This window comes from Rhinatrema bivittatum, chromosome 3, assembly GCF_901001135.1.
Source record: "Rhinatrema bivittatum chromosome 3, aRhiBiv1.1, whole genome shotgun sequence".
Classification (NCBI taxonomy): Eukaryota; Metazoa; Chordata; class Amphibia; order Gymnophiona; family Rhinatrematidae; genus Rhinatrema; species Rhinatrema bivittatum.
The window spans coordinates 289,478,660-289,492,043 of record NC_042617.1 but is presented as its reverse complement, the minus strand read 5'-3'; the positions used below and the strand labels follow the sequence as shown (position 1 = coordinate 289,492,043).

The window sequence follows — 13,384 nt, the reverse complement described above, 5'->3', positions numbered from 1 at the left end:
CACCAGGGGTAGAGGAGCCACTGGACTGCAGCCTCAGAAGGAGCTGCTGGCAGGGAGGCAAGGTGCTGAGGGGGAAGGGGGGATTAAATGGGGTTAATGGAAGAGAGGGGATAGATGAACATGAAGGGAGAGAGGAGAGGGGGAGGAAAAGGAAAGGGAGGGGAGAGAGTGTGTGAGAAAATGGTAAAGGTGAAAATAAGACAAAAGGGAGGTAAGGGAGAGGGGAGTGAGAGAGAGTGGTGAGTGGTGAGTGAGAAAGGAAGGGATGTGTGAAAGAGGGGAAGAGATGTGAGAGTGAAACAAAGGGAGGCAGAGAGAGTAGGATGTGCGTGTGTGTGAGAGAGGGTGAGGGGCAGGACTGGAAGGGGGGATGCAGTGATGGGGAGAGGAGGGAACAGAGGAGAGGGAAGGGAGTGTGCTGTATGTACATGCACAAGTACGCACACATATACCCCCAGATGCACCTTGGGGGAAGGGTTCCCAGGAGTCTGGCATAATTGTGAGCTTCCAAGAAATGTAGAAATATTATTACTAACAGTGTCCTCTTATAGACAGATGAATACCATCAATGTGACCAGTCATAATAGGCACTTCCGGCCTGTATTAAACCTTTGTTTTGCTTTATACTTAATCATCGGCCAGAAACTCTTTTGTTTTTTGTGATAAATTGCAACAAGAAAATACTTTCCTTAGTTTTTCTTGTGTAGTCAAGAAGGAACCCCGATATGGAGCCGTGTTTCGGAAACCTGCATCAAGGGGTGGTGATTCCTCTATTACCGCTGCAGTGCATAATTTGATGCCAAAACATTTCTACTAGAATGCAAAATGCAAGAAAAATTAAGATAAGTATTTTCTTGTTGCAATTTGTCATGAAAAAAACAAAAGAGTTTCTGGCCGATGATTAAGTATAATGCAAAACGAAGGTTTAATACATGCCGGAATTGCCTATTATGACTGAGCATGTCGATGGTATTCACTGTCTATAAGAGGATTGTTAATGATTGTTATTTTGTATCCTCACTATTTTGCATCGTTTTTGTTTGACAAAATATTATTACTAACATTCTTGATAACCCTGTCCCCTGCTTCCATCTTTCCTAGCATTTCAAATCAACAAACTCCCAGCATTTCAATTCAACATCATGTCCTTCCCCTCCCCATCCACAGTAAAATCCCCCTGACTCAGCCCTCTTGGTGATCTGAAATGTCTTATGAGGCGCTGTACCTGTTCAGTAGTGGGGCAGTGTGTTTGTGTGTGTGAGGAAAGCTTGTACTGATGCTTCATGTTTTGTACCTGTTCTGTGGTAGGGCAGTGTGTGTGTGAGGGAAGCTTGCACTGCTGCAGCCTGTGCTTTACCTGTTCTGTTGGGGGGCAGTGTGTGTTTGAGGGAAGCTTGCACTGCTGCTGCCTGTGCTGTACCTGTTCTGTGGTGGGGCAGTGTGTTTGTGTGTGTGAGGGAAGCTTGTACCGATGCTTCATGTTTTGTACCTGTTTTGTGGTGGGGCAGTGTATGTGTGAGGAAAGCTTTCACTTCTGCAGCTTGTGCTTTACCTGTTCTGTAATGGGGCAGTGTGTTTGAGGGAAGCTTGCACTGCTGCTGCTTGTGCTGTACCTGTTCTGTGGTGGGGCAGTGTGTGTGTGAGGGAAGCTTGCACTGCTGCTGCTTGTGCTGTACCTGTTCTGTGGTGGGGCAGTGTGTGTGTGAGGGAAGCTTGCACTGCTGCTGCTTGTGCTGTACCTGTTCTGTGGTCGGGCAGTGTGTGTGTATGTGTGTGTGTGTGTGTGTGTGTGTGTAAGGGAAGCTTGCACTGCTGCTGCCTATGCTGTACCTGTTCTGTAGTGGAAAAAACAAAAGCTAGACCGATGCCTTGGAAAGAATTTTATTAGACAATATTGAAAGTGCCCGACTCTGGCCAAAGTTTCGCCCTATTGCTGCATCGGGGCTCTACAATAAAATATAGTAAATTAGAATTAATAATAAAACAACCCAATATTTTTAATAACAACAAAAATTTTTGATGAATGAAATAAATCATATTAAACAGCTTCATATATATATAGCAAAAGAGATGGAGGAGAACAGGTAAGATGTAGAACAGGGAAGAATTATTCAACACTTCCTTTAATATTATCAACGTATGGAGACAAGGCTTTAGTACGATGTAAATGCGCAGCTAGTATCTACTAAAATAAAGATAAAAATTGTAAAAATTAATGGAAAATAATGAAAACTAATGAAAAATAAAAAACTAAGAAAAAATAAGAAAAATAAAAGAAACAAATTTACCTGGTATAGTATGTTAAAAAAGATTTAGAACATCCTGTAAAACTGTATAGTAAAATTTAAAAAAAATAAAATGATGATAACTTTTTTTTTTTAATTAAAAAAGAAAAATCAAAAATTAGGTTAAAATAATAATAAATGCTGTATGGATTACTCAGACATAAGTGGAAAGCAGTTATTTTACCTTGAGAATGGGTGTTACACAATCTCCGGTATAACCAAACGATTGAAATCTTTTTGTATTCACAAACAGGGTTCGCTTCATTGGTAATTTTTCAAAAGCAGAACTTCTGCCATTAAATGAAAAGATGAAAAGACAATAAATGCAGAATGAAAACTTGTATACCATTAAACATGCTGTATTGTTTAAAGTTTGCTTGGCTTTACAATACAAACTTATAAGGGATGCCGAAATGTATTCTTCAAAGATCTTTAAGTTAATTAGTTCAAAAGTAGTCCTGTGACTCTACACACAAGCATGATCAACAACACATCGTGCGAGTAATATTGAGTGTGTGTTTTTTTTTACCACCATACTTAGGAAGCAAGCAGAGAGCCATTTATAAGATTAAAGAGCCATTTATAAAATTAACCGCATCACAAACATCCATCTCGTAATGAGGTAGATTTTAAAAACATACGTGCGCGCGTATGTTTTGAAGATCTACCACCTAATATTACTCGCACGATGTGTTGTTGATTATGCTTGTGTGTAGAGTCACAGGACTACTTTTGAACTAATTAACTTAAAGATCTGTGCAGAATACATTTCGGCATCCCTTATAAGTTTGTATTGTAAAGCCACGTGAACTTTAAACAATACACTACAGCATGTTTAATGGTATACAAATTTTCATTCTGCATTTATTGTCTTTTCATCTTTTCATTTAATGGCAGAAGTTCTGCTTTTGAAAAAATACCAATGTAGCGAACCCTGTTTGTGGATACAAAAAGATTTCTATCGTTTGGTTACACAGGAGATTGTGTAACACCCATTCTCAAGGTAAAATAACTGCTTTCCACTTACGTCTGAGTAATCCATACAGCATTTATTATTATTTTTACCTCATTTTTTATTTTTATTTTTTAATTTTTTAAAAAAAAGTTTTTATCGTTTTATTTTTTTTTAATTTTACTATACATCTTTTATCAATTTTACAGGACGTTCTAAATCTTTTTTGACATACTATACCAGGTAAATTTGTTTCTTTTATTTTTCTTGGTTTTTCTTAGTTTTTTATTTTTCATTATTTTCCATTAATTTTTACAATTTTTATCTTTATTTTAGTAGATACTAGCTGAGCATTTACATCGTACTAAAGCCTTGTCTCCATACGTTGATAATATTAAAGGTAATGTTGAATAATTCTTCCCTGTTCTACATCTTACCTGTTCTCCTCCATCTCTTTTGCTATGTATATGAAGCTGTTTAATATGATTTATTTCATTCATCAAAAATTTTTGTTGTTATTAAAAATATTGGGTTGTTTTATTATTAATTTTAATTTACTATATTTTATTGTAGAGCCCCTGATGCAGCCATAGGGCGAAACTTTGGCCAGAGTCAGGCACTTTCAATATTGTCTAATAAAATTCTTTCCAAGGCATCAGTCTAGCTTTTGTTTTCTTCACCTTCGTGGCTTTTCTAGACCGTCTACCGTCTTGTTTTGTGGGTCCTTCCCTGTTCTGTAGTGGGGCAGTGTTATGTGAGGGAAACTTGCACTGCTGATTCCTGTGCTTTAACTGTTCTGTGGTGGAGCAGTGTAGTGTGTGAGAGGGAAGCTTGCACTGCAGCTGCCTGTGCTGTACCTGTTCAGTAGTAGGGCATTGTGTGTGTGTGTGTGTGTGGTGTGTGAGAGAGGGACATTTACACTGCTGTTACTGTGCTGTACCTTTTCTGTAGTGAGACAGTGTGTGTGTGTGTGAGGGAATCTTGCACTGCTGCAGCATGTGCTTTACCTGTTCTGTAGTGGGGCAGTGTGTGTGTGTGTGTGTGTGTGTGTGTGTGTGAGGGAAGCTTGCACTGCAGCTGCCTGTGCTGTATCTGTTCAGTAGTGGGGTAGTGTGTGTGTGAGGTGAGTTTGCACTACTGATACCTGTGCTTATCTGTTCTGTGGTGGAGCAGTGTGTGTGAGGGAAACTTGCACTGCAGCTGGCTGGGCTATACCTGTTCAGTAGTAGGGCAGTGTGTGTGTGTGAGAGAGAGGGAAGTTTACACTGCTGCTACTGTGCTGTACCTTTTCTGTAGTGAGACAGTGTGTTTGTGAGGGAAGCTTGCACTGCTGATACCTATGCATATGTGTTCTGTTATGGGGCAGTGTGTGTGTGTGTGAGGGCAGCTTGCACTGCTGCTGACCATGATGTTCTATAGTGGGGCAGTACATGCACCAAGGGCCTCATTTTCCAATATCGCATTGGTAACGCATTAAGGGGCGTTTCCCATGCAAATGAGGCTTTTTTCGTGCAGCGGGGAAACTTCGCGTGCCGCGATGTTTTCGCGATTTGCGCAAATGTATTCGCGAATCGCGAAAACATCTTCACGGTGCACGATAAAACAACCAACAAATCATCGCAGTGCACGAAAGTGTTCTGCAGGGGAGAGAGAGAGAGAGAGGACACTCTACCTGGGCAACAACAAGCTAGGTGGAGAGAACATTGCCCAAATCTCATCTTGGAGTGAGTTTCCTCACTCCGAAGGCCAGCAAATATTCACAAGAGACCACTGTTCTGTTCGTACGTCTCATGGTGAATGTGAAAGTGGCCCCCAACCCCCTACACTCATACCTAATCCCCACCTCGAGTTACTAGGTGTGCCTCCCATAGGGATACAAATACCTGTCTAGGGAGTAGACATTATAGCAAGGCTTGCTTGCTCTCTCTCTCTCTCTCTCTCTCTCTCTCTCTCTCTCTCTCTCTCTCTCTCTCCTACAGAACACTTTCATGCACTGCAATGATTTGTTGGTTGTTTTATCGTGCACCGCGAAGATGTTTTCACGAATACATTTGCACAAATCGCGAAAACATCACTCACGGCACGCAAAGTTTCCCCGCTGCACGAAAAAAGCCTCATTTGCATGGGAAACGCCCCTTAATGCATTACCAATGCGATATTGGAAAATGAGGCCCTAAGTCAGCTAAAATGTCCTTACCTGTCAACAAGTACTGTGTTTTGCATTTCACTTTCAGGGAGAGCACGAGCTGTCTTCTTTAACTTCTGTCTTTTGATAAGCTGACCCTATCTGTTTTTTTTTCCAGAGCCCCTATATATCCTACCCCTCAGGTTCCATTCTGAGACAGGAAGCTCCCAGCCAAACCTACCCTGCAGCAGACAGTGAAGAAGAGAGGAAGAGTGCGTTAGAAAAGAGTATGTAAGTGATTTCTCCTCTCCTGAAAATAATTTCCTCATTTTCATCTATTGCACTACTCAGCTTCAAGCCATTTTAAGCAAGTTTGTCCTACAATCGCTGTCTCATGTAGAGGAGGCTTGTCATGGCAGAATGGAATTGCCTAAGAATCGTTGGTTGGCAATATGACTCTGTGTTGAAATTGTCAAAACTCCTTTTAGAAATTTAACTTAGTTGAGTCAAATAAGAAACTTTAAAACTATAATCCTTGTCTTCTGTAGTTCTTGGGGGAAGAGGACTCAGAAATGAGTTTTTCTGGCCCTTCACTTTTCATTTGGGCATTAGGGATAGAAAATAAGTAAAGGCTGGTGGATGCATGGAATGCCTCCCTAGAGAAGGTGGTGAAAACAAGAAGGGAGTGGGATAAACAGAGAGGAACCCTAATGGCTATAGGATGTAAATGAAAAAACTGGGATAACCTATGTTACACGTAAAGTTAATATTTCTGCATGGGAGTAACCTAAGTAACCTAAACGGAGTAGCAGTTACTATCCTTAACAGAAGGTATAGGAGTAACCTGAACAGAGCGGCAGTTACTATCCTTAACACAAGGTATGGGTGTAACTTGCATGGAGCAGCAGTTACTACCCTTAACACAAGGTATGGGTGTAACTTGCACGGAGCAGCAGTTACTATCCTTAACACAAGGTATGGGTGTAACTTGCACGGAGCAGCAGTTACTACCCTTAACACAAGGTATGGGTGTAACTTGCACGGAGCAGCAGTTACTACCCTTAACACAAGGTATGGGTGTAACTTGTACGGAGCGGCAATTACGACCCTTAACACAAGGTATGGGTGTAACTTGCACGGAGCAGCAGTTACTACCCTTAACACAAGGTATGGGTGTAACTTGTATGGAGCGGCAATTACGACCCTTAACACAAGGTATGGGTGTAACTTGCACGGAGCAGCAGTTACTATCCTTAACAGAAGGTATGGGTGTAACTTGCACGGAGCAGCAGTTACTACCTTTAACACAAGGTATGGGTGTAACTTGCACGGAGCAGCAGTTCCTACCTTTAACACAAGGTATGAGGTAACCTGCATAGAGTAGCAACTTGCTGGGTAGTTTTGATGGATCATTTGAATCGTTACCTGCCATCATTTTTATTATGTTACTAAGTTGTTTGTCTGCTAAATATACAATAATTACTAGAAAACCAGCAAAGTATTTGAATAGAAGTGACACCTTTTATTAGCCCAGAGGTTTTAAAATGCATGCTTCTTGGGTGACTAAGGTCCTTTTCTTTAAGTAATGTCCCTGGCTTTAGAAACAGTTTCTGGGAGAGCGCCTCCATTAATTAGAGGCAACAGAAAGGAGTATTTAGAGGACTCTTCCATTAGTTAGAGGGTTTGTAAAGAAGTCACTGGGAGACCTCCCCCAGCTTATAAGCCGTTGTTGGACTGGATCAGAGGTAATCGAGATGTTATGTGTTAGGAAACTAGCAAATTCTGCAGGCACTCTGGACGTTTGACGCTGGGGGAAGGAGTGACAGTTAACGTTGCATCAGTAGCGGTCAATTTATTTGGGTTGAGTTTGTATTATTAATTGTGTGCATTTTATGGATGTTTTCCAGTCTTGCTTAGGACTAAAGGGTTACATGGAATAGAAATATTTTAAATAAATAAATGATAAAAGAATTTGGAAGGGAACTGTGGGGGAGATCTCTCATCTATTTATTGGTCAATGACTGTGAAAGGCAAATGCTGGGGGAGTGCTTCCATTGGTTGGAGAGTGAATTTTCAAAGGAGTTTCACACATAGAAATAGCATGTACACGTTAGTAGTAAGTATACACATGCCTGCTGTTTTATAAATGTCAGGAGTACCTGCGTATATTCAGTTTTCTGTGCACATTTTACCATGGGGGAATTCTGGAGTGGGGTTCCCAAGTCCACGCAGTAATTGCTATTCTGTAAGAGAGAGGTGCATATACGTTGCCAAACTTATTCGAGTACTTCTACACCTCCTAATGGACTCATGGAAGTGAAATCAGAGCTGTCCTCAATTTTTTGGGTGGGATATGTGGGTGAACTGGTAGAGAGGGTCCAGGCTGAAGGTGCTAGAGAACCTAGATGAACTAGAGAAGGATTAGGTGAACTGGTGGCAGTATCATCAAACCAGTGATGCCCCGATACACGTGCAAGTTGGCGTTTTCAAAATGGTACTTGCGCAGTATTTTATAAAATCGCAGCTTCCGCGTTTAATTCTGGGTGTTTATTCTCTAAATAATGGCATCTGCAAGTAGGTGCGCAACTAGATGTTAAGTAGGTATATCATAAAAATATTTCGTTGTGATAATCAGCGCAGTGTCGTAATTCACGCGTAAAATGTACCCACATATGTTTTTAAAATGGGTAAAGTATGCATTTTCTTGCTTTGGAAATATTTGCACGTACTGAAACATATGTGCATACTTTTGGTGTTTTATAAAACTTGCGCAGCTCCCGCCGCATAGTTTATAAAACGCTAGCATAATTCTCCGCTTGTCTTATTTATGCGCGCAAATGCTGTACCATGGATAGGTTTGAAAAATAAGCTTCCTGGAAGGGAGTCATTGGAAGAACTCTATTGTCTCTCCCTGTGACAGTGAAGCCATCATGATGATCTAGTCAGGGGTTCTCAATTCCTGTTCTCAAAGGGCCACAAACCGGTCCTGTTTTCAGAATATCCACAATGAATATTAATGGGACCTAATTGCATACAATTGGTCTCCCAGCCTGGTTAGTCAGCCCACTTACGTTCCTTTGAAGAGTAGGCAGCACCATGGCATTGGAGTTGAGCACCCTTGATCTAGAGGGATCTGGGTTCAAGTCCTCCACTGCTGAAATGAATGATGGTACTGGAGCAAATGACTTTCTCTGAGTGTTTCTTTTCCCTTTCTCTGCCAGGTACGTCCTCATGGAGCTGATAGAGACTGAGAAGATGTACGTGGAGGACCTCAGACAAATTGTAGAGGTTAGTGTCTTTTAAGCAGGCATTCGGGTAAGCTTAGTTATTATATCTGCCATGGAGCAGCCAGATCTGTGTATGAGGACTGAGTGTGCCTGTACCAAATCTGCCTTGGCACCACACAGACTATAGAAGACTGAGAGGTTTGTATTCAGTCATTGGCTGGATTGCAAAGCTAGCCAGATAAACTATTGAATATAAACTATTCAATATAAACAGCTGTCTTAAAGTTAGCCGGATAAGTTTATCCGGCTAACTTTAGGACAGCTCTACAGCACGATCAGAGTTAGCCAGATATGATATCCACCTAACCTAACTCCTCCCAGAAACATTCCTGGAGCGCCCCGAAGTTATCCAGCTAAATTTTAGCCAAATAATGAGATATCCAGTTACAGTATAGCCAGATAAGTGGGGGAAATATTTAAAAGTCCGCATTTAGCCGGATAACTTGTAAGTGTCCGGCTACTTGCTTCTGAATGTGGACCTCTGAGCGACCCCCAAATCACTCTACCAGAGCATAACAGGGACTGTGTAGAAGGGCTGAGTGTCCCTGTGCCGCTCTACCAGGGCAAAGCAGGAACTATGCATGAAACTGAGTGCTCTTGTAAACCTACCATGATATGGAATTAGGGTCACCAGTTGGCTCCATTTGTTTTTTCTGGGAAGGCATGATCCAGTCCAGGTTTTAACCTTGTAGTTCTGATTTCCCTAAGAACAGCAGAAACTACAAGTCCATGCATGCAGTCAGCCTGTATCCGGGACTGGCTTGGCCCATGCAGTTAGTAAGCAAGCACAGCCTTGACACCAGAACGGCTGCGCCCTGAACTTGGGAAGAGGGCCAGCAGGCTGCGTGAGAGAGTCCCCTCTCTTGTCCCTTGCACTCGAAGGACCCTGAGCTGTGTTTGGAATTCCATGGTTAATGAGCGGGAGACTTTGGCTGTTCTGCTCTTAGGCCACTTCCAGGGGCAGGGGAAGAAGTTGCACAGGGGAAGAGAACTGCATCTCACAAGCCCGCCCTTCTCTCGCCCTACCCACAACCCCTAAAGTTTGCAGGAGCATTAGAGACCTCCTGCTGTCAGATCAACTGGATCCCAGTCAGATTAACAGCAGCTGCTGCCTTTTTGTCCTGTTCCCAAATCCATAGGGGGAGGGATGGTTGGGGTATGTGGGGAGAAACATCTGTGCAGGGTGATAGAATTACATTCTTCTAGGAACTACTGGCAGAAGCTATTAAAACTCCTTTATTAAAACTAAATTGAAAAGTACAGCACAAGTAAACATGCATATTTAAATGCAGGTTAAACATAGTCTTCTAACTCATACCTAATCATTTATATAATAATAAATGATGATGATTATGATGATGAAGAAGAAGAGTTACACAGGAATTTAATATGCAATCAGTTATTTTCCAAAATACAAAGCACATAACACCCACTGTGATACAATTGGTTCCAAGCCATGGCTAGGCGTGCAATTAAGAGACAGGTTGAGGCTGTCCTGGTTTTACCCCATTGCATTATGGGACTTGACATCCACACTGGGATGAAGACTGCAGGTACTTTTGCTCACAGGCTCTGCAGTGTAGGATTGCTTTTAAGTTGATTTGCCTTACTGAAGTGGTTTTTACTAAAGAGAGACCTGAGTACTTAAACCAATCTTCCTCTTACTTATAAACTTTGAGATCTTCTCAAATGGAACTTTTATGCTTCCTTCTTCAAGAGATTCCGTTGGAAAGTACCAAACTACTTTCTAATCACCAGTTCCTGCACTTTGGATGTAAGAAGAGAGAAAAATGTTATGAAATTTAGGGAACTTGTGAAAGCCTGGCTTTTTAAACATTTTGACTTTTCTTTAGTTTCTATGTTTGGTTTTATGCTGTATGCTTTACATTATAATAGCTACAACTTTTTAATTGCTGAATTTTATTTTAAGAACATAAGAAATTGCCATGCTGGGTCAGACCAAGGGTCCATCAAGCCCAGCATCCTGTTTCCAACAGAGGCCAAAACCAGGCCACAAGAACCTAGCAATTACCCAAACACTAAGAAGATCCCATGCTACTGATGCAATTAATAGCAGTGGCTATTCCCTAAGTATAATTGATTAATAGCCATTAATGGACTTCTCCTCCAAGAACTTATCCAAACCTTTTTTGAACCCAGCTACATTAACTGCACTAACCACATCCTCTGGCAACAAATTCCAGAGCTTTATTGTGCGTTGAGTGAAAAATAATTTTCTCCAATTAGTCTTAAATGTGCTACTTGCTAACTTCATGGAATGCCCCCTAGTCCTTCTATTATTCGAAAGTGAAAATAACCGAGTCACATCTACTCGTTCAAGACCTCTCATGATCTTAAAGACCTCTATCATATCCCCCCTCAGCCGTCTCTTCTCCAAGCTGAACAGCCCTAACCTCTTCAGCCTTTCCTCATAGGGAAGCTGTTCCATCCCCTTTATCATTTTGGTTGCCCTTCTCTGCACCTTCTCCATCGCAACTATATCTTTTTTGAGATGCGGCGACCAGAATTGTACACAGTATTCAAGGTGTGGTCTCACCATGGAGTGATATAGAGGCATTATGACATTTTACGTTCTATTAACCATTCCCTTCCTAATAATTCTTAACATTCTATTTGCTTTTTTGACTGCTGCAGCACACTGAGCTGACGATTTTAAAGTATTATCCACTATGACACCTAGATCTTTTTCCTGGGTGGTAGCTCCTAATATGGAACCTAACATCGTGTAACTACAGCAACGGTTATTTTTCCCTATATGCAACACCTTGCACTTGTCCACATTAAATTTCATCTGCCATTTGGATGCCCAATCTTCAAGTCTTGCAAGGTCCTCCTGCAAGACTTTTGTTATTGATTAATGTCTTATGCTTTTTTAAAATTGTACCCTGGTTTGATATGTGAAAGTCAGTACAGAAAAAATAAATTACCATTACTTTCACTAATTTGCGGGTACAGAATGGGCACCTACTCTCAGTTTTAAACTTGCGGCAGATACAGCATGCACACGCTCGCTTTCACCTTTAAACTTACTACAGGTATAGAGTGCGCATGCTGACTTTCATTTTTAAATGCGCTGCGGGCATGCTGGATTCCCTGCTGAATCTCCCGCAGTTGCACAGTCTGATTCAGCTTCATTAATTGCTCCTCAGTGATTTTAGGAAGTGCAATGGAGTGCAAAAAACTTTGAATATGCTGCACTGTTCCTGGGGTCGCAGTATATAATGCCTGATAAAAATTCTTTGAACACCGTCTATATGTCCTTACCAGAATTCACCGATGCTCCATGCACTAATAATGCATATCATAGTTATAAATTTTGAGCCTGCCCAATTTTTTGTCAGATTAGCAAGGGATCTTCCAACTTTGTTTCCAATGCCGACAGAATTTACTTCTGTAATACATTATTCCCTTTTTCGCCCTTTGATGAACAAAAGGAGTAAAATGTTCTAGAGAGATATAGGGGTAGATTTTAAAAGGTGGGTGCGCGCGTTTCCCGGCGCACGCACATGGACGTGCAGATTTTATAACATGCGCGCGCTGGCGCGTGCATGTTATAAAATTGGAGCGGACTGGGAGGGAACTTCCCTACCCCCCTACCTAAACCCCCTCCCTCTTCCCCTCTCCTCCCCACCCCCTTAACCCGTCCCAGATACTTACATTTTTTTTGTTTTACTACTACTGCTCCCCTGGCGCAGAAGTAGTTTGCTTGCGCCAGCCGACTGCCGGCCCGCGCTTCCCCAGGACAGTGGCTAATGGCCGCTTTCTTGCCAGCCTCCGTCCCACCCTGCCCTGCCCAGACCAGACCATGCCCCCCTGTCCGCTCTTTTTTCAGGGCCCGGCCATTGTGCGCGTATCGGCACTTAAGCGTGTGGCCGGGCCCTTGTGAATATGTGCGCCGCATGTGCAGGGCCCGGCCAGGTGCATAAGTGGCAATTTTTACATGCGTGGCCGATAGTTAAATTTATGAGATCTCACATGTAATGTTATCCTTTCACACTAGAGTACTCCTTTTTTTTTTTTTTATAATCCTCAAAGGAGTGTCCTTCGGCTTAAGTATTTGAAGTTATGGATTTGTAGAGCACTTCTGCTATGAAAACGACCATTTTGCAGTGTTGGCTAGCTGACGATCCACCAACACTGACTCAGTACCAGATGCGTCTGTTTGAAAAGCATGTGGAAAAGATGGATATGCAGCATGCTCTGCTGCTCCTATAAACGTCCTACTGTTTGATGCTGCTAAATTTCTTGTAAGCCTTGTGAATGCCTCTCTGTCTGAAGGTCTGTACCCTGCAGCTCTCAAATCTGCTATAGTGAGTCCCTTTCTAAAAAAAAAAACAAAAACCGAACTAACCTAGATGCTTTAAATCTTTGCAGCTATCATCCAATCTCTTCCTTCCCACTTTTACCCAGGGGTCATAGAGAAAATAGTGCTCGCTCAGCTTCAAGATTATATTCAAGATAATAATATGTAACATCAATCTCAGTTTCATTTTCATTCGTATCAAAAATACTGAATCATTGCTGCCTGACAGCCTCAACACTCTCCGCCATGGTTTTGATAAGGGTTCTCGTTTCTCGTAGGTCCTACTAGACATATCCTCAGTGTCTGACACTATTAACCACAGTCTGCTGTTAGCCCAGTTTCCTCAGCTGTACACACTTGGGGGCCGATGCAATAAAGTGCACCCAGGCTAGAGCACTGCTTAACAAGCGG

The 13,384-nt window shown here is 41.9% G+C and overlaps 1 protein-coding gene across 4 annotated transcripts in view; it reads left to right on the top strand.

Moving 5' to 3' along the window:
* Positions 1-13,384, top strand: part of ARHGEF25 (Rho guanine nucleotide exchange factor 25) — a 211,100-nt gene that overhangs the window by 159,312 nt on the left and 38,404 nt on the right. For all 4 annotated transcript variants that reach the window (XM_029594923.1, XM_029594922.1, XM_029594924.1 and 1 more), the window contains 2 exons: positions 5,541-5,653; positions 8,584-8,650. In XM_029594923.1, the coding sequence (XP_029450783.1) occupies positions 5,541-5,653; positions 8,584-8,650 (180 nt within the window). The remainder of the gene's footprint in view (positions 1-5,540; positions 5,654-8,583; positions 8,651-13,384) is intronic.